Source organism: Pezoporus flaviventris, unplaced genomic scaffold (genome assembly GCF_033815535.1).
Source record: "Pezoporus flaviventris isolate CSIRO_AGI_PZ_B2104156 unplaced genomic scaffold, CSIRO_AGI_Pfla_v1 ptg000063l, whole genome shotgun sequence".
Taxonomy (NCBI): Eukaryota; Metazoa; Chordata; class Aves; order Psittaciformes; family Psittacidae; genus Pezoporus; species Pezoporus flaviventris.
Genome location: NW_026892611.1, coordinates 3,318,428 through 3,338,854, shown reverse-complemented (window position 1 = coordinate 3,338,854; position 20,427 = coordinate 3,318,428). Strand labels below are relative to the sequence as shown.

Here is a 20,427-nt window from a genome sequence, read left to right as displayed (position 1 = left end):
ATTGATTTTACCTTCCTTTTACATATCCAGCTGAACACATTTAGAGGAACCAGTATTTACCAGGTAGTTCAACAGGCAGTCGTATGTTAAACATCAGTTTTGTACAAAAACTAGTTGGCAGGTTGATAGCAAGTGGGCTGCACTTAGAAATCTCTTGAGGCAAACCACCCAATTCCTTCTCTTCAGTTCCCCTTCACTTACCCATCACATGAGAACATCCTACCCCTTATTCTGAGAAGTAAGAAGGAAGTTATGAAACCATTAAACTAGGACCATATTTGCCTTTTAAGCAAAGAGTATTAAACCGGAGTTTTAGTTGTACAGAACTAAGTATTCCCTCCAACTTGTACATGATGCACCTGTATTAATTTATGCAGCTGTTTAGTTACAAGTGTTGCAAGCCAATTGTTAAGTCATCAGTATGTGCCTTGTACTGTAAACTGTTATTGTAATAAATTTAATATTCATAATCCATCTGTAGACTTCTCTTGTGCCTCTCTTATGAGAAAAAAGAGCAAAGACGCAACTCTATTCCAAACAGCAAAATATCCAGTCCAGTTTACTACCCCAACAAGGCCTCTTTGCCAAAAAGCAGAGGATTTCCTTCAGTTCTTTCACTCTATTCCAACAGAAGAAACAAAAGCAAATTACATTTGTTTAGACAGAACAGCAAAACTGAACTGATCCACACTTGGAGTAAGTGCTTAGTTACTTGATGAGCTTATATATAAAACTCATTTCAAGGCTTTGTAAACTGGCAGGCTTGGCATTTAACTTCACTCACATTTTGTCTCATTACTAAGGCTGAACAAGTTCACTTTACTGTAGCATAAAAAGCAATAAAGTACAACTACTATCAAAAGTGTTAAAAATGTGTTCTAAAATCTACAACCACTGTCAGATATCCCACTTACCAAGCTAGAGATTGGAGATAACTTTATTCTTCATTATGAACCTTTGAACAGGTTGACAAATGTAAAATATTACTTCCAGTAGAAACAAGCAGATACAACTGTAATACATAAACTCATATACAAGCACAAGACTCATGTACCTTATTTCACACACAGACACAGTAAAATAACACAAGCATTAAGAAGACCCACACATTAGACCCAGTATGTATCTTACACTTTATTCGTTTCTGTACATCAGGTCCCCAAGACCAAAGCTCACACATAAATACAAAATTCATATATCAATATGCATCTAGCTTACAAAACACCATACTACATACAGAAGTTTCCTAGATTATTATTCAGGCTGTTTTTCTTGCCTTTTTCTTCACTTTTACAGGTCTGTTGCTCACTTTTGAGAGCATCAGTTGGCAACAATGCCTCCTGCCAAGGGCAGAGAACCCGTTTCTCTCAGCAGAGCTCACTGCTTCAGCTCGGAGCTGCCATGCTTTTTAACACTCCTAGGTCTGTCCCAGAAACTTCAAGTGCCCAGAATCTTATGGGCTGGGTGCTGAAGGCCATGGTGGATGGAGTCAACCCAATTTAATATTTCAACTGTATAAAGACACTAAGGCTGTTTTTCAAGTGATCCATGAGCCCATTTCAAGAGTTGTTCCTCTCTTACAGCATACAGTTTCTTAGATGAAAGCCAGGAATAAATAACTAGGACACACTTTTACCTCTGTACAGGAGTCCATGCAGCAGTGACTTTTCCTTCTGGTTGACAGACCAAGTGTTTTTGTCCACCAAGGGATGTTAATCTTCTTCCTTCTCGATGTAAGATTTGGCACTGACACGTGCCATCTGCCTCGCCAAGTACCGGTCCCTTGCTGACATGACTGTCTCCTCATTGCTCCGTTTGGCAAATTTGCTCATGCTCTCAGCTGGTTTCTGTGCTTGTTCTTTCTCCTCTTTATCCCCTTCTTCTCCAGCTTTACGTTTCTGCTCAGATGACATTTCAGAGCTGGATCTTCCCTTCTCATCCACCTCCCTCTCTCTTCCCTTTCTCTCTTTTTCCTGATGAGTCTCTCCATCTTTTTCTAAAGGTGTAGAACTACTTCCCCTCCTCTCTCTGTATTTCTTTTCATCATTACCGTATTTCTCTCTCCTGTCCTTCACATGATCTTCCTTTTCTCTATATTTCTCTCCTCTCTCCTTCTCTCTGTCATTATATCTATCTTTACCATTTCTTATTCTTTCTTTTTCTCGTTCCTTTTCTGAGCCCTTCTCATCTCTCTCCTTTGTTATTCTTTCTTTCTCTCGTTCCTTTTCTGAGCCCTTCTCATCTCTCTCCTTTCCTTTCCTCCATTCTCTGCTGTGTCCCTCCCTCTCTCTTCTTTCCTTCCCTCTTTGTTTATCATCCTGCTCTTCCCTCCTCCTGTAGTTATCTTTATTAATATGATCCCCATATCTATGTCGCTCTTCCTTATCCCTTTGGTGATCCTTTTCATAGGTCCTACTTCTCTCGTGATCTTTTTCCCTGTACTGTTCATCATTTCCCCTTCTACTTGGTCTGCTCTCTCCCCTCCTTGTAAGATGATTTGTTTGGGCTTTTGAGGGTGGCTCTTCCTCCACACTGGATGCACTCGGTGACATGGAATGTCTCTGGTTCTTGTGATGTTTAACCTCCTCTTCACTGCTCACAGAGCTCTCCCTCTTTTTCTTCTTTTTCAAATTCACTTTACTATTTTTATGTCTCTTATCATCATCACTACTATCAGTTTCTAAGTCAGTATCAGCATCTGGATTATTCTCTTTCTTAGCAGAGGGCTTCGGTCTTTGTTTTTCATATGAGCCTTTGTTCCTTTGGCTGGATTCATCGTAACAACTGTCAGGTTTTTCTTCCTTTATCCTACATTTTTTATGTTAAAAAAGAAAACAAACAACATTACACAGCCTGAAATCTCAGCCTCTTCCACAAACTGACTTCTGGTCAGGGCTTAAGCAAAAGATGCTGCTGAAGTCTAGGAAAGCAAATCTATCTGTGGCTCAGGTTCCAGGAATCCAGCGCAGAGGATTTCTGCTACACATCTGTATCTGGTTCATTGGTGAACGTGAGCGGATTAATTTATCTACAAGAATGACTATGGTTAAGTATCTGTAGCCTCCACCTAAGCAAAAAGACAGATTTGTATTCATATGGGAGTTGTGTGGCAAGCTACACACTTTTTCCTATGTGCTTATTCCTTTTCACTTCAAATAATTATCCAGATGAGCAGCAGGCTGTATGCTGTGTTGTTGTATGTTTTGTTGTTGCGTGTTCTGCTGACAGAGGTAAGAAGCAGCTTCCATTAGTAGTAGATCTTTTATAATCCAGTATTTCTGAAGATCTTGCCCTTGAGTCTAGATAGAAATGACTATCTTTTCAGAGCTCATAGATTCTTAAGCACAAAAAGCCGATCCATGGAGGACCAGTCTGGGCAGTAGGCAGAAAGGTTGTGCTTTGTCATTCTTTGCTGACTGATAAGGAAATACGTGCTCAATCACAGGAGCCATGAGTCTCTTCTCTTTAATCATACAGCTCTAGTAACAGTCCATGGTAAATTCTTGTGAATCAGCACACCATCTATTTAGATCGAGCATCTGATGTGTGCTGCATTTTCTTTGAGATGGCAAGCATTTAGCTTGCGATATCCAGGTTTAAAGCCTATCTTAAGAGAGGTTTAACCTGAATTGTTTCAAATGAACAGTTGTTGCACATAAGAAACATACCCCCTTCATCATTCCACAGGGCAGAATTTCACCACCTCAGCTATGTAAGTAATTCAGCCTCATCTCATTACTTTGCTTTGGAATGTACATATATTAAGATCTTAAAGCACTCCCACTGGATTTCCTACACATTTGGTTAATTTCCTTTTACCACAGCACCAGCACTCAATCAATTTAGTCTTTATGAACCCATAAATGTGGAGTAAGTATGAAGTCAGAGACTCACATTCTTTTCAGGCAATTTATATCACAACATCATTTCCTGTCCTCTTGTGCTTGTTGTTTTATCTTTTGTCTCCCTCATAATTCAAAATATGGAACCTACTGCATATTGTCAAATATGTGAACCAAAGTAAATAAAGGTTGGAATATATAGGCTGGAATAATACCAAGTGGTATTACATGTATGACTGTCCTCTTGATACTTTTTAAATGGCATTCCTGTCCTGCTTGGTTCTGTCTTACAGACTATTACACTTATGATTATTAGACATTTTCCACATAATTAAATTAATCAGCTGTGTAAAGGAATCACTTTACCCTACAATGTTTAGTACTCTCTGATTCTTACAGTGGTCCAGTGAGTCTGGAATCAGAAACAGCCAGAAGCTGGTTTATATTGGAAAGCCTTCCAGAATGGCATCCTACCTGGCTTCACGGAAGCTGCATTTAGGCATCTCTTCTTCCCCCACTCTCTGGTTTAAAAGATGTCTGTAAAATCCACTGAGATCCTTCTGTTTGGTCACATCCAGGTATGCTGTGAGAAAGAAAGTGAGGTTGGATTTACCATGCCACAAATACTTATCAGTACAAATACTACAACTCACAGTTGGTAGACACCACCAAGTCTGCAGTCTCCAGCCTGGAGGTTTTCAAGTCCAGAGTGGAAAAAGCTCAGAGTAACCTTACAGCAGACCAAGCTTTGAGCAAGAGGCTGTAACAGATGAACTTCTGAGAGCCACTCCAGCCTGATTTATCTCATGACCCCATATCCTATTCTTTACAACACCCGTTCATGGGACACTACAAAACGTCTGAAGTAAGGAGTGTAAGCCTCATTGTACCCCGGGCTTAGAGACTTCCTTCAACAAGTGACTCTTCCTCAAAAATAAAAAGCAGCAACACAAATAACACTGACACAGAGAGGAGCTTCCTCTGTTCCTTTAGTAACATACAAAGGAAAATAACAAAGAAGGATCTGATTCAGTATCTGCCACCTGGACCTTTTTGATTTTAATTATCTCAAGCCTCACAGAGAGCCCACATAACAATGTTGTAAATCATGTCAAGGCTGTACTAACATATTTATTTTAAAGGGCAATTATTTCAGTGTGAATCTCACCCTCGAGAGCTGCTTCTCTTCTTTCTCTTTCCTCCTCCTCAGCCCTTTCTTGCAGCTTCTTCTTATAGGCTGAGGTCACGAAAGCCTCTTTGTGATCAAACTCTCCCCCTTCCATTTCACGCTCTTTCTGTATTTTTCTTTCCATTCTTTTTTCTTGCTCCTTCTTTCTAATCTCAGCTGCTTTGAGGATATTTTGGATGTATTTGGGCTAAAATAGAAGAGAAAAAAGGGATCATGATAAGAGGTAATTAAGGTGGCTGAGAAGATATACATTGGGATTGATGGAGAGAAGCTGAAAGTTGGTAAGAGAATAAAAACTAACAGCAGCTACTCTAACATATTGTCCACTGTTTGGCAGCTATCTGAAATAAACTGGCATTCTCTTTCAGATCACAAACACCCATGCTTCCATGCTGTATTCAACCAAAACATTCAGCCCATCTTTGACTAAGATAATTTTTACTCTTGAGTGTGAGTGGTTTTTGATTTCTCACCCCTGTCTTCTGCCTTACAATAGTTTTGCCTTTCTATTGCTTGTAAAGGAGTGGGAAGCTTCCCTTTCTACCCACAAAACCTGACAAGAGCTTTCAAATTAAACAGAGTAAGTAACAATGAAAGTATCACTTGTCAGGATAATTCAACAATGCTTTCAAACAAGCCATTGGGCTGTGGAAACCGGCTCACATCTCACCAATGGAAATTAATTACTTTTGTCTCCTGACAGTCCTCCGGGAAGCCCAGCAGTGTGTGAGGAAGGACAATTTATGTTCATTGGCTTAATAACAAGAGTCTCTATTATCATAAGCAGTATTGTTACAGGGCCCATTGCCTCTAATCCTATTATCCCACTGTAACATTCTCTTCAGAAATACACAGACACACTGTACGTACATCATAAAGTGCATGGGAAACTTGTAGTGAGCCACCCTCTGGAATACCACTGGATGAGGACTCCAAAGTACTCAACAAACTAACAGTTTCGCCAAAATTCTTGCCAATTACTACCTTATTTAATGGGATTTGAGCACAAAACTTGCATGCCCCATGGGAAAATGCATTTGGCAAAGCTTAGAAGTTAATCAATTTTAGCCACTCCAAGCACACGGGGCTCAGACAGACATCACACACTTTCAGGTATCAACCTTTTTGTCATCTCTTCCAGATAACACTCTGGCATTACTTTCTTTCTTCTGCTGCTGCATTTCATCATAAATACTGTCATATTCGTACACTGTAGCATCTTCCTCCAAAGCCTTCTGAATCTCCAATTTAGTCTAAAAGAAAGGAAAGAGGATGAAAAGATACCCAAAAATTAAGCATGACATTTCTACAATTTTCAAAGCTTTTGAGAAATTCTAAAATAACCAATGCACTCTACACCACAAAACAAACTTCAACACCTCGTCTATTTAACTGCTTGCTTTGAGGAAACAGAAAATTCACTGTATTTTACATTATGGCCAGTTCTGTAAGCCTCACTCATGCAGCTTTCATCGGGCTCTTCTTCAGCTGCTCTGATCCCAGCCAGAAGAGTTTCAAAATGACCAACCTTGCCCAGAAACCTGATAGATTTCCATGCTAGAGGAAAGGCCCTGAGAACTTCAGATCAAGTCTTGTGCTAAAAAGAGCAATGCACAAAATCATAAGTGTATATGGAATTGGTTTAAAGGGTAACTGTAACACTGCAATGATACAAATCTGTTTCTGCAGCCATTTAATTAAAGGAAATAGATGCTGTAATTTCTTAATCTGCCACCACATCTTACCTGTTTCATTGCTTGTTTTTTCAGTGCTTCTTTCTGAAGGCTTTCACCCACAGATGGCTATAAGGAAACATTGCAAAAATGAAATCAATTACATTGACACAGCTCCTAACAAACAACTGTGTAACAATCCCGTTCCATTAAGTCAGTCTCTCATTTCAGTAGAATTTTTCTGTAGGAAGAAAAGCTAGAAGTTCCTTCCCAAGCATACAATGAATCAGCCTTTTCCACGAGCAAAGAATCTCAGTACCTCAGCATATATATGAAAATGATGAGTTTAAGAACACTATTTCAATGGCGTGCACCTCAAAAGCTGCATAAAGCGGCATGTCATTTCAAAAAGCAAGTGATCTCTGTCCAAGAACTGCTCAGAGACATAGGAGGTCTGTGAAAACTCTTCAGTTGCAATGCCCTCCTCCAACCACTGCCAAAAGAACAGTGGAGAAGATACACCCCTCCACTATGGTAAGGGTGAGCCTGCAGGGATCATGCTGAGAGGTAATTAAGGTGGCTGAGAAGATACACATTGTCATTATCTTTCCAAGAGCCTGTGAAATACATAGGTAGTGCTCAGAATATACATACTCTTCCTCCAGCGTGTACATGCGCTCAGAGATGTAGCAGTCATGAGCAGACATTCATACAAGCACATGAAAAAACTGTGCTCATAGTAAAAAACAACTGAAAGATTTGGCATTTACTACAGGATTGATCTGTATCATTAGTTCTGTATTTTTAGAAAGAAGAATACTGCTGCTATGGACAGCATGTACTTCAAATGTTCACGTTTCATTTTTCAAGATGAATATGCTCGCAAACAGCAGTACTGATCTTCCCTAAGAAAAACCATGTCCACTACTGAAAATATGTTTTCTAATCATACTGTCTTTTAAAGGCAGCTTTGCATTTTATTTAGTTTTGTCTTTTAGTGTTGAACTAAGCTGTGTATTTATCTTTCCTCAACCAATAGATGATACTGTTTATTTAACAGATTCACTACAACTGACAGGACATGTAACCTTGTTTATGTAATTAAGTATCTCAAACCTACAAAGCTGCTACATGCAGACTTGGATAAACTCCATCTCCACTTCCCAAATGTTAAACCTTGCGCTTAAACTACAGGAATAAAGGGAAAGTGTGATGTGCACTTTCATGGAAGAAAAGCCCTCCATGGTTCAGTTAGGCTCCCACCAAAAGCAGCCTCCCTCTCCCACCCACCTGCAGGTAACCAGGTGAAGGGAGCAGACAGACTTCAGGCTTTTGGAACCTGAGCTTGTAAGACATTAGCAACACACTCGAGAGTCTGCTGTGGGATCAGAGGCTACACCCTGTACACTGCAGCTTGCTGCTTATTTGGATTAGTATCAGATTTAGTCTCCTATTTATTTATGTAGCTGGTTGGTTGGTTGACTGGGGGAAGTAGATAGCAGTTTATTCAGTTTAAAACAACGTAAAAGGATCTGTTCACCTCTGGCTTTCAAGACTGAAAAGCTAATGTTGTAGAATATTTTAAATACTGTACTTAATTTTTAGGTCATCTGCTGTCTTTTCAAAATGCTATAAATGAGTCTGTATGAACTTCTTCATATAAACAGCTGCTTTAAACTGGCAGTGGAACATATACCAATGCCACACAGAAGACCTAAACTTCCTTGTGGCCCTTGGGAAAGGCGCTGATCCTCTACTTCACATATTAAGGGTCAGCACTGAAGACTTCCTTTATCAGACTCTTACGCTGGTTTTACAGAAAGGTGCCTGAACATTAAGGCATCTTCCCTGCATTAGCGCAGAAAGCAATGGCTCAGTAGAAGATGAAACAGATTCAGGAGCTGTATTTACAGAAGCAGTTTTATCCCACCAAAATGTTTGAAATGCTGCTTAGAATGTTTTCTTCCTCTGCCTACATGAAATGAACTTGCTGATCTGCAAAGATTACATGAACACAAAAGTAATACATAATCCTCTTGATAGTACACATCATTGTAAAGAGCTCCACCTGCCATTTGTTTGTCTAGAGTGGCAGTAAGTTTACAGAAAACAAACACTTTCCCTCATGGTTTATGGTGAACAATTTCCGGCTGTGCCACAAGCTCTGACAGATGAGAACTTCCCGTTCTTTTGTATTGTTTTTACTTATCAACTGCCCATTTATTAAAAGCCCTATAAGCTCAGCAATCTGTCTCATACCCTTTCCTTGCAGTCAAGCTATTCTTCTGAAGCACAAAGCTTAGAGTTTAGTATTTTCTGGAAGGAGAAAATGTTTTAACCCCATCCTGTGAAATGACACAGAATCCATGCAAATCAAGAAGCTCTTATGTATGAGATTCTCTCGTCTACCCCTCCTAGGGTTAAAAAAAAATAATAGAAGAAATAATAAATTACCCCAATCTACTAAATAGCTCATTGTTTGCTCCCATTTCTTTATTTTAATAGATGCTCTCAAAGTACATGTGAGATGCCCAACTTCTTCTTCCCTACTGTCACAAGAAGACCAACAAATTGTGACACAGTAGCTATTAATAATGGAGCATCTTGTATTAGCTGCATATCCTGCCTCCAAGGGAAAAGCATTTGTGGTTGTTACCAAAACTCCAGGCATGGTACTTACTGATAGACAATATAAGACATCATTCCAATCCTTTTCTAAAACCAGAAGACAATTCTGCTCTAATATAACCTGTTATGAAAGACCCATGAGAGGGCTTTGCCCTTTTGAACTCCCTACATGCTGCTTTGCAGTAGGCACACAAAATAAATTACCATTGTTTAAACTGAAATACATTTGAAAGGGAAATTACATGCTTCAGTGACGTCAGGCAGATTAGATGTAGTTTGATTTTAATCTCTCACTACAACCATCTAGTTTAAGCTGGGCAGAAAAATACTTGACCAAAGAGCAGCACCAGGATAATCAGGAGCTCTGCTTGATCACCAAGTGAAGGGACAGTCAACCAGCTCACAAACAGCAAAGCACTTTCAAAGCAAAATTCACCTCCCTAATTTTAGGTGTTCACTTTAGCATGAAGTGAGTTGTGCCTCAGCAGTACCTGCATCTCTCGTGACTGTACAGAGCACTCAGGAGCTCAAGCACAGATTTCTATGGATCTTGCCCAAGTTTGGGGCCCTGCGTGGCTGTATATTGGAAAGGCTGAGATCTGACTCTGCTCAATTCATGCTTCTCACATCAGGTAAGAAATCTCAGGCTATGATCTTTGGATTCATGACTCTTTGGTATCCAAACATTTCAAAATGAGCCACTTACACTCCCATGTATATGTACTTAGCATTGAATCGTTAAGGTTGCCCTCAGAGAGACCTGGATTACCCAACTACAGACCGCAGAGATGATCCCTGAACATACACAAGACTCAGAGCTTCAAGGGGAAAAAATACTATCAAGTCAGGCAACAGATCCCTCTCAATTCAGACATCATACGAGTCATGGCTACTAGCAGAAGATTAAGAGAAAGAACATAAACAACTCACATACAGAATTAGCTTTCCTCGACATTCCCTCCTAGGTTCCAGAAACCAGGAGGTGAGGGACTTCCTGCACTGGAGGATGCACCTGGACCATTGTTTGCCACCAAGAGCACCCCTTGCTTTGGCTAATCCATAAGTGAACCCATTTATCTTTTTGGCCATGCCACAATATCCTGCGGCAATGAGCTCCACAACTTAATTATACATTGTGTGGAGAAATCCCCGACTTCCTTTTGTTTAGATCAAACCAGTTACTTGGTAATTCCATAATACACTGTGTTGCTCATATTATGAGAAATACTACGTTACTTTCTCTGAATTTTCTTGATTTTACCTACATCCTCTTCAGTTCCTTCTCTTCACTTCCTTCCTCTCAGTAACCTAAGAGCCCCTTCAGTCTACTTACTTTGCATGAAAACTGTTGCATAAACTCTCGTCATCACCAGTACTCATCACTTTGCCAATTTTACTTTAAGTCATTCTATATCTTTTGCAAAGTGACTCTACAACAGAATATAGTCTTCTGCTTGTCCTCAGTTTCTTCCTTTGTGCCTGCTTAAAGACTTCATTTATGTCTGAAAAAGAACTATCCATACTGACTCCACTCTCTCTCTCTTGAATATACCACCTACTGTGGTCTAAATACAGTTATTTTTACAGCTACACTTTACATTCTGAGCAACAAACCAGTTCTGTAAGGCTGGTGAGGTGCAGGAATGTATGTTGGGTGATTCTGATACAACCAAAAACCAGAACCTTTATCTACTATACCACAGAGATATTTTCAGCTGAATTCCAAAGATAAACCAGAACATGCAAGAGTGCACTGGGAATACTCACAAGCCATCTCTGAAAACACAATGCATGAATAAAGGAATAGCATCTTTGGAGAAAATGGATGTATCACAAATAATACTAAGCCAGAAAGGAAACCTATTTTTAATGCATCCTAGACTGCTGCTGTAACACCTGCTCTCTACAACAGGCTTTCCCAGGGGTAAAAACCTTCCCCCCAGTTTTTAAAGATAGCGAAAACTCCTCATTATGAAGGCAAATAATTCACAACTCCAATGACTAAAAGCACCTGTAACCTCCTGGATTGCTTTTTCCCAGTCAACACTGTACTTGGAGAAAACTTCCACCCAGCTGTTCTGCTCCTTATGAACTAACCCAAAGATCATCTTCATCAGCAACTAACATCCATTAATGTACTTAGCCACAGAAAAAAACCCACCTTTCAAATTCCTTCAGCAAGAGCACAGGCAAAATCTTACTGAAATATGCATAGTAACATTTAAAAACAGAGAGCAAAAGTTTGGTATCTCCTGTATGATCACAGACCAAGTGAGGTGTGCAGATTTCCCAGCACAAACTTTATTAGAGTTCAGTTAAAAATACATAATCTCCAGACATTTGAGATGTAGTTCTGGCTGATAAGGCAGCAGACAGGAAATGAAACCCCTCCCAAACGCTGCTCCTTATCTTGAAAAGCTCTGAAATGATTACTGAACTAATAAAGTAATTTAGCTTTAAAAAAAATATAAATGATCTTCTCTGATAAAGGCAGTTATGAGATTATTACTTTTTGCTGGGTATGTACCATAGTGATGAGCATGACAACTTTTAAGAGTCTTTGTAACAGACTCTCAGTGAATCTGTCAGCCTTGCTGAGAGGATACTTGATCTGTTAAGCTAAAAGTAGACAGCATCATGCACTATTATTATTAGAACTCTATGTATTATTTTACTTTAACGTTTAGATATTAAGAGGAAATGGAGAAGTTAAAAAGTGTTCTATACTCAAGATGGTTCCCAGTCCTACTGTGTAATGCTGGCAGTGGATTAAATCATGCTCATTCTTGGGATATGGAAAATGTGGGGTTAGACCCTTAATGTAGAAAAAGACACCAAATCCCAAACTGACAGGGACTAAACTGACCAGGAAAGTGCTCTTGCCATGGGGACAGTGGATCTCCATGGACACTGCCATCTCCATCTGAAAGGAAAGCCTCTCTGCAGCACCATGGAGCCAGCTAGGAGATCAAGGAAGGACACACCTTCACAGAGTGCAAAGGACAGCAGCAGCGTGAGATGGGATTTAAGACATGTTCCTGCCCTCTCTGCCTCCTGTGGTCCTATAAGCTGCACTGAGTCAGTTCCATGTTGAGCAGGTGCCACTAGGAAGGCTCTCACCCCTTTCATGCCTGTACAAAGAGAGCTCATACACCTTCAACAGCAGCATTCTCATTTCTGTAAGTGAACCAGGTACACAGAGGCTGGGAAGTGGTAGATTCAGGCTTTCTGTGACATATGAAGAACAACTGAGAGTTCATAAGAAAAAACAAAAAACTCAAAGCATATTTAAAAGAAATGTTTTGATAATGAATCAGAAACTGACGAGGATTATCTGATGCTTTATTAGCACTGGGTTTTCAACCACACTAAAAAGCATTGAGTGAAGCTCTACAGCAGCAAGAGTATTTTTGTAACAGATTCCATTGCCAAACTTCAACTGATTCTAAATTACAACTTCTTAAACGTTAAAATTCTAGGCTATGGGTATAGGTGAAGTTTATTCTCTGAGTTTTGTAGGAAAAAAAGCTAAATATACACACAATGACATTCCGATTAAATTATCACAAGTAATTCCAGATCAATAAAATCCAGTATATTGCAACATTATGTCCAGAAAGCTCCATTCATGTTCATCTCCATGATTTTGAGTTCCTGTTCTTTACCTGTAAACTATGAAGCTACTGGCTCTAATTCCTTCAGAAAGTCTGGTTTAGGAGTTGGGTTTCTGTAAGGTATCCCAAGCAGTCTATGTACCATGCCAGTTCTTGATGCTCCCCATATTCATAGCACTATATCCAGGGGTGTAACTTTTAAAGCTTACAGCAACTGCTACTGGGGCACGTTGAAAGCAAAGATTTTGAAGGTAATACTTAAAAAATATAAAACCATTGAAGGAGACTATAGCAAAGAACACTATCAACTTCATGTGATACACTCATACACACCCATGAGTCTAAACATCATAAACCACTTGTATGAAATCTGCATTGAATGAGCTAAAGGATAAAATATGCTTTACTGCACTTTAAAGTTAATACTCAAGAAAGGAATGTTGATTGTTACTGGTCTTTATTTGCAAGCAGGTTTCCCAGTGATGGCCAACAAGTTTCTTTACAAGCTACTATTAACTCTTACAAACAGGCTGCTACAGGTGATGAGTTTTTGGAAGAGCTGGCAGAAAGTAACCAACTTTGGTTACCACGGTTACCAACCATGGCTTCACCTAACTCACACTAAAGAACACACAGATCCTATTTCACACCTAAATGGCAACACAGATCTCAGTGACACCAGGACAAGCTCATGCAGTCATTAATGGTTGTAAACAATTAATGTGAAGAATACGGGGAAAAATTCCTCATAAAACTGTTGAACTCACCTCATCATCAGAGTCATCTGCAAACACTGAGAGTTTCTTTGAAACGAGATTTTTCTGTGGCGTTTTTTTGGGCATAATGAGCCCATATCTAGAGAAAAAGAATAAAAGTCACCCTTTCACGTTACTGATAAAAAAATACAGCACATTCCAAACCGAAAGTCCACCATTTCCAATTTTAGAAACAAAAGACCAGCATCAGTGTAATGTATGAGGTGTGGAGCAGCATCATCAGCAGTGTGCTCAGCCTTGCCATGTGCCTGCAGATTCTCCCATAGGTATTGCTGACTTTTTCCATGCAAAGATTTGGGATGCAATGGAACTCCTAAATGAGGCCATAAATCCCTCATGTTCAGAGTTTTCCAAGTGATTTTGGAATTAAGAAATTACTGTTTCACCTGCAGAGGTTCAGTCTTAGTCTACATTAGACACCATTCTGTGCGCAGTAAGCTCACCTATTTTGCATGAGAATGTAAAGCACCAACCCACATACACCACTATGGGAAAAGACACGATTTACTGCCAGATGATGTCATGCAGAGCTTAATGACACAGACAGAACTCTTCTGCTGGCAGAGCCAACCTCTGAGAGACGTTCTGTCAGAGACACTGTTTTTGGCAATGAGCAATCTCTAAGGGAGGGATTTCCCCCAACCTGCTTTCCCCCAGTCCGTCACTGGGTAACTTGTTTATCATAACGTGTAGCTGGGGAACTGCACGATGCCGCAGATATCACATCACCACTGTGACAAATTGTTTCCTTCCGTGTGCTCCGAATCCGCCCCAGCAGCTCACTCTAACCGGCTGCGGGGAGCCGAGGAGCAACCGGGGGCCGCTGCCCCTCAACCGCCACTACTGGGGGCCTGGCGGCGGCAGGCTGAAGGGGGAGGTATCCTGAGGAGATTTTACTTCCCAAGAGTGAAAACTCCCCCCGAAAACACGGCAGCACCTCCGCCACTCCCCACCGATGTGGGGTTTGTTTGTTTTTAATAAACACAGGTTTAAACTCAGGCCAACGCAACGAGCCCCGCTGCTGCGGCCCGGGCCGGGGGGCCTGTTAAAAGCTCTCCCAGGCCCGAGACAGGACCCTGCTTGCGCCCGCTCTCACGGCGGCCCCGGGGACCTTCCCTCCCATCCGCTGCCCCGCGGAGCAGAGCCCGGTCGGACCCTCCGCACCGAAGGCCCCGGCGCCACCGACACTCACTGCTTGCTTAGCGCCGCCATCTTGTCCCGGCCGTCGCCGCGCAAAGCCGCCGGTTGTTCCGCGGCCGCAGATTCCTCGCGACAAAAACCCACCCCGGAGGATCCCTCCGCCTCGAGTCTCGGTCCCGCTCCCGGTCCTGGTCCCGCTCCAGCTTCAGAAGGGGAGCGGAGAACGGGCGGGAGGGGGCTGGCGGAGGGAGCGAGTTTTTTAACGGCTCGTTGCCTGGTGGCGAAAGTGCCGGTACGGGAAGGACTGGTGGGGGTGGCCCGCGCCGCCCTGAGGGGAGCCGAGATGGGCCGAAACGAGCCGAAAGTAGCCGAGGTCGGCCGAACCCAGCCGAGCTGAAACGAGCCGAGCCGAAACGAGCCGAGCCGGACCGAAACGAAAGGACCCGAACCGAGCGCAGCCGAACCCAGCGGGAAGAAGAGCGAGCGTGCCCCCGTCAGGCATCACCTGCCGGCACACGTCGCTTGTTGCCGGGTGCATTAAAAAAGAGCAGTTTAATTTCCCAAATTTGATTAAAAAAGAAGTGATTCGGCCAAAACAAGCGATATTGGAAAGATGAAATCTTGCTGCTGACAGCGCAGTTGGTGTAATGTCCGGCTTTATCCCAATGAGAAAGCTTTTTTTTTTTTTGCTGCATTGAAAGTGTAGCGCGTTCAGAATAACTTCACAAAATGCTGATTAACAACCTCTACTTAAAATTGTTCCTAAAAAGCAATTTAAGGAGACTGAATGTTGACTTTTGCTGTATCATCTCTTAGCATTGCAGCTTGGTATTCACAATACCTCTCCCCTTTTCCCGTCAGGATTAATTCAACCAAACAAACGCAAATTCAACAAAAACTCTTTAATCTAGGTTTTAAAGTAAGTAGCTATACTAGCAAAACTGTTTCCTTCAACGTGTTTATAGCTTTTTCTAATAACTAACAGACTTCCCACCATCTTAACAACAAAGACTTGGTGGCTATGGGTAACAAACAATGTAAGAACCTTAACATTTAGTTTAATAAAGGATGTCAAATACCAGAATGACTAAGGTGAGGTGAGGAATTAAAGAGGTTTACTTGGTGGTGCATTGGAACTCGATGCCAGAAGGGGCTAAAAATGTTTTCTTTTTGCTGTATAAACTCCTTGGGCTCCCTGCCAGCACCAGGCAGGTGTGTACCCAGTGATACAGGTACTCTATGGGAGCTGAGCCTTGCTCCCACACTGCTGCTCGAGATACACCTGAAACAAAGAAGAGCAGGAAATCAAAACCATGAGCACTGTCACCACACGACTGAGTAGAGATCACCCCATCACTGTTGCTCTCCCCAAGCCCAGTAAATTCCAGGCTGGAAAATGGTGGTGCTTTGAAAAGCACACACAGCATTACTGTGGTCACTGTCTATTTATTAGAATGCATCTTGCACAAAGTGCTCTGCTATATTTAATGCAAAACATTTGATAATTAAACATGAAATGAGAAAAATGAGGTTTTGTCCAAGCTCAGATTTGATTTAAGAGTAATGAACTTCAAAGCTCTTTTACTAAATGCTATTAAAGGTCACTGCAGAATCATACCATTAAAGGTTGCTCTGTCGATAGAGTATAGCTCCTTATGTGCTGTCTTCTCTATTACAGCACATGTATACAGAACATATGGGCATTATCTGGTGTTAATTTTAAAACAATTCTTATAATTTCAAGTTATAGCTCTATTCACACCACTGATCTGACACTATGCAGAGTAAGTTCCACCCTAGGAAACCAACCCTTTGTAGCATACCAGCAGTTTGTCAAAGCTATAATCTTTCTAGTTACAGTTCTAGGCCTGCTTTGTTCTTTCCAGTAAATTAGTTTAATATTTATGAGGAGAACACATGAAAAAGAGCTCTGACTGCTTTTTGTGTTCACCAGTGGGCAGGGTACTCTCGATACATATCCCCAGCTAAATTAACACATCTTGACCACATGTGATTTTTAACAGGCCTCTCAGACAGGCATTAGATCATTAAAGGAGAGATCTCAGTGCGAACAAGAGTCATCTCTCTTGCAGAGATATTGCAAATAATAATAGCCTCTTGACTACTTTGGCACCAAAAAAAGCTCATATTCATTAAAGGAGAGAAAGACAGGCTGAAAATAAGCTCCTGTATATGGCCAGTGAGTATTTTAAGTACCTGGCAGATGGTGTTTATGAAGAGGAGGGCTCACACTGTCCTCCCACACTCACATTGCTGTTTGGAGCTAGGTCAGTCCCTAGGGCAGGACATGGAGGCCTGAAGTAGATTTACTTGCCAAAAGAGCCATCATTCTTAGTATATCTTTATATATTACGTGCCAAAAGCATCATCATTCTTCATATGTTTATCTGGAGATTTACAATGAGATCACTTGTTCTGGTACGTTTCAAAACTGAGCTGTTCTCCTTTCCTTAAGACAGTGAATTTTGATTCTAAATTTAACAGGTTGACTTTTATTGACCGAAAAAGACTGCAGATATTTAGGACCCTTTATCTGTTGCTTCATCTGTTGTGAAATCAGAGTTAATTTCTGAAATAAGGACCTTAAAAGCACTCAGCTGAAAGCTGCCACTGACACTGTTTCATTGCTGAGCCAGGTCTGGTAATCTCACAATTAGTTTATGATATTTACCAGCGATGCAGTCCAGCAGCAGCTCTGCTTGAATTTGCACAGATGCAGCAGTCGGATCAAAGCAATAAATCTCCTGAATCAAACTGTCATCAAGTTTCTGCAATGCAGAGAACAAAAAGAGTCGGGTGTCAGTGAAAACTTAAGAGAGGGCTACAGAACTAAAGATGGCTAAGACAAACATATAGGAAATCTGTAGGTAATTCCACTGCATCTTCTTGGTGGGGGAAAGAAGAGAAATCAAAGACTCAACATTTTGAAGTCTCACCAGTTTACACTGACTCCAGTTCTCAGTCTCCTCTGAGCCCTTCCAGTCTGGATGGAAAAGCAAGAGCACAGCCTTAACTATGCTATGGACCAGAGCTGGTGGTTCTACATAGCTCTTTATGTCACCAAAGCTCTCCGCACTGAGTTTCCAGACACACTTGCGCAGGTCCTGCAGCATGCACCAGTGGAACAGAATCCCTGCATGCCTCAAATTTGCTTCGTGTTCTGGCTCTGGAATCAAAAGCAAAAACCTTTGAAGAAGTTGCTCAGAAACATCTGCTACTCAAGACTTATGTCATCGATTGCGAGCTCTGCCCCGTTTATGAGTAACTCTTTGTCTCCTTGGCTGATTGATCTGTACACAGCCCAAGCATCCTATGAAACTTTTAAAAATGGTGTGTGCTGGAGAAGGAGACAAAACTTGCCTCAGGGGCAAGCAGAGGTCCTGAGACCACGCAGGGTTCAGGCATGCAGGTAACTCTGTGACATTCAGATTCTTCTGATCTTAGTTGGGGCGGTTCTGAGGACGATATGCTAGATCCCCGAAGGCAACAAAGCTTCATACCTTTGATTTCAGTGGGACTTGGGCACAAAATACCCTCTGAACCAGCGTCAAAACCTAAACACTGTGTTTAACTGTACTCTGCTAAGCACTTAGGATTGCTCAGGAGTAGCTGAGTTACCAAAGGTTTGTATTTGTCATCCCAAACTTGTAGGAATGATTCTTTAGTTGGGGCTTTCCTGAGATTCCTATTTCATCCCTAAAAACCCCATCGTGGCTCTGTATGCACAATACCCAGTACATAGGTTGGTTCTGTTTCCTCTAAAGCCGTCTTCAGTATCTCAGAGAAGGCAGCTTGTGATATCTTTAGCATTTTCTGCAGGTCTTTGTGTTCATGATGTGGTAATTTCTGGTTGTGTCCAATGTTGATGTCAAACAGGCCAAGAGCCTGTCCCGATAGATCACGGAGAGGTACTGCAATGTGGTATTCTCTGTAGACAGAAGTGTGAATGACTCCTGAACTGTCTATGCACTTATACAGGTAATCTCTGAAATGAGAGTTGAAAACCATTCCAGTTACTTTTGGTAATATATTAAGCATATTTCAGTAAGATGAAGGTCATCTCTAGTTAAAACAAAGGTATTACATTATTAAATCATTGTTTATTTCCCTGAAATGAAATGCAAAGGTTTAAGTATCACTCAAGCCATGCACAAAAAGGAGGAAGTAGCATTGTGGAACACAGTATTGCTCAGCCAAAGCAATTGCTGAAAATCATAAGAATTTAACAAACCTTGCTTTAAAAAGTTTCCTAAGTGCATTGACATTTGTTCTATAGAGCTTTATGAAAAGGAAAACATCTGCTGGAACAGCATTGGCTGTTCACTCAACTTTGACAGCAAGGATGATAGGCTTAAAAGACAAGCCTGTGAGGATGTTCGCAGTGGAAGGAAACAGCTGAAGGAAATGAGACTAATATGGCCAGGAAAAAAAGACAGATTATTCTAAAGAGTAAAATGGCTCAGTGTAGACTCTAACCCTGCAAACCTTTCACAGAAGAGGTAGGGCTTGCTTGGCAATTCAGCTGGAAAGCATTAAGTTGGAAGTTCTGTTTTTGCAGGCCTAAACTCAAAGAGAAAATACTCCTCACCCTTCCTAATTCAGTGTCACATGGATCCACACCAGAAGCATTGATAGTGGGAGAGCTGCAGCCAGACACTCTTGCAGGGTTGCACTACCATGGGCTCTGTGTACTGTGGATCATGTCTGGTGCAGGCTGGAGTCTAGAACCAGAGGTGACAGGTTTTATTGCAGGTGCTGAGCCTACCTTACGAGATTTTCTTTTCTGAGGAGAACAGGAGAGCTATGAATTTCCTTTTGTCCTGTGTTATCTATAGAAATCATCTTGCGCAAAGTGTAGTTCTGTGCCTGCCAGAGAGGAAAGGGAGGTTTAGCTGCATCCAAGAAAGAAACAGCCAATGTTGAAGCTTGGAGAGGGAGGAAATTGTTTCTTAAGCTCCTATGTACATTAAAGTGCAATGGGATGGTTTAAAGACATCTCCCAACAACGCTTGGTTTTATTCCCAGAGTGTATTGCTCAAGCTGCATGTGAATGTGCCCTGGACCTCACTTCACCAGACTATTTAATCCACCCCCAGGCTCCACACTGAGGAACACCCACAGGCCAAGAAGAGGTTTTTCTTCTTTTTGCAATCCTCTTGCAGTCCTCTTTCTCATGTTTGTGTCAGTGTGCCTTGACACGTGAAAAGCACAGAGGGCAGCAAGTGACCTGGCTATCAGGCAGCTAACAAGGGAACAGTGCAGAGCCTGGAAAGACAACAGAAAGCTGCCAACATAAACCATGCTTATCAGAGGAAGCAGCTGAATTATGGCTACAGCAGATGTCATACAGACTTTGTGATGACACAGGATCAGTCCTAAATATTGCATACACTTTTCATCTTCTTAACTCACTTGTACATGAAATGACAAGCTTCCCAGGGCCCGAGAGCCTGCTCAACAACTGGAAGATGATCTGCAGGGAAGGGGGCTGCCTCTTCAAGCTAGATAATTAGGAAGCAGCCACTTCCTGAGATGTATTCACAT

General features: G+C 41.5%; 2 protein-coding genes across 12 annotated transcripts in view; both read right to left on the bottom strand.

Annotated features, from left to right (window-relative positions):
• Nucleotides 1-1,115: 1,115 nt before the first annotated feature.
• NSRP1 (nuclear speckle splicing regulatory protein 1) lies at nt 1,116-15,181 on the bottom strand. Its single transcript, XM_061470182.1, has 7 exons — nt 14,915-15,181; nt 13,714-13,801; nt 6,777-6,833; nt 6,153-6,284; nt 5,011-5,218; nt 4,317-4,425; nt 1,116-2,808 (listed from the first exon to the last, which is right to left on the bottom strand). Exons 1-7 carry the CDS (start codon nt 14,932-14,934, stop codon nt 1,713-1,715), a joined length of 1,710 nt encoding a protein of 569 aa, XP_061326166.1. The 5' UTR covers nt 14,935-15,181; the 3' UTR covers nt 1,116-1,712.
• Nucleotides 15,182-15,749: 568 nt separating this feature from the next.
• Nucleotides 15,750-20,427, bottom strand: part of EFCAB5 (EF-hand calcium binding domain 5) — a 39,605-nt gene continuing 34,927 nt past the window's right edge. For all 11 annotated transcript variants that reach the window (XM_061470163.1, XM_061470172.1, XM_061470168.1 and 8 more), the window contains 5 exons: nt 19,649-19,749; nt 18,615-18,868; nt 17,820-18,049; nt 17,555-17,651; nt 15,750-16,144 (listed from right to left, as the gene is read on the bottom strand). In XM_061470163.1, the coding sequence (XP_061326147.1) occupies nt 15,978-16,144; nt 17,555-17,651; nt 17,820-18,049; nt 18,615-18,868; nt 19,649-19,749 (849 nt within the window). In that variant the 3' untranslated portion in view covers nt 15,750-15,977. The remainder of the gene's footprint in view (nt 16,145-17,554; nt 17,652-17,819; nt 18,050-18,614; nt 18,869-19,648; nt 19,750-20,427) is intronic.

What these genes read in the sequence shown, in the direction of transcription:
- NSRP1 (XM_061470182.1), bottom strand. Translation starts at nt 14,934, where the DNA reads ATGGCGGCGCTAAGCAAGCA. An exon ending in ATGGCGGCGCTAAGCAAGCA is followed by an intron (nt 13,802 to 14,914) that starts GTGAGTGTCGGT and finishes CTTTTTCTCTAG; the next exon opens with ATATGGGCTCATTATGCCCA. An exon ending in CTGGAAGAGATGACAAAAAG is followed by an intron (nt 5,219 to 6,152) that starts GTTGATACCTGA and finishes CTTCTATTTTAG; the next exon opens with CCCAAATACATCCAAAATAT.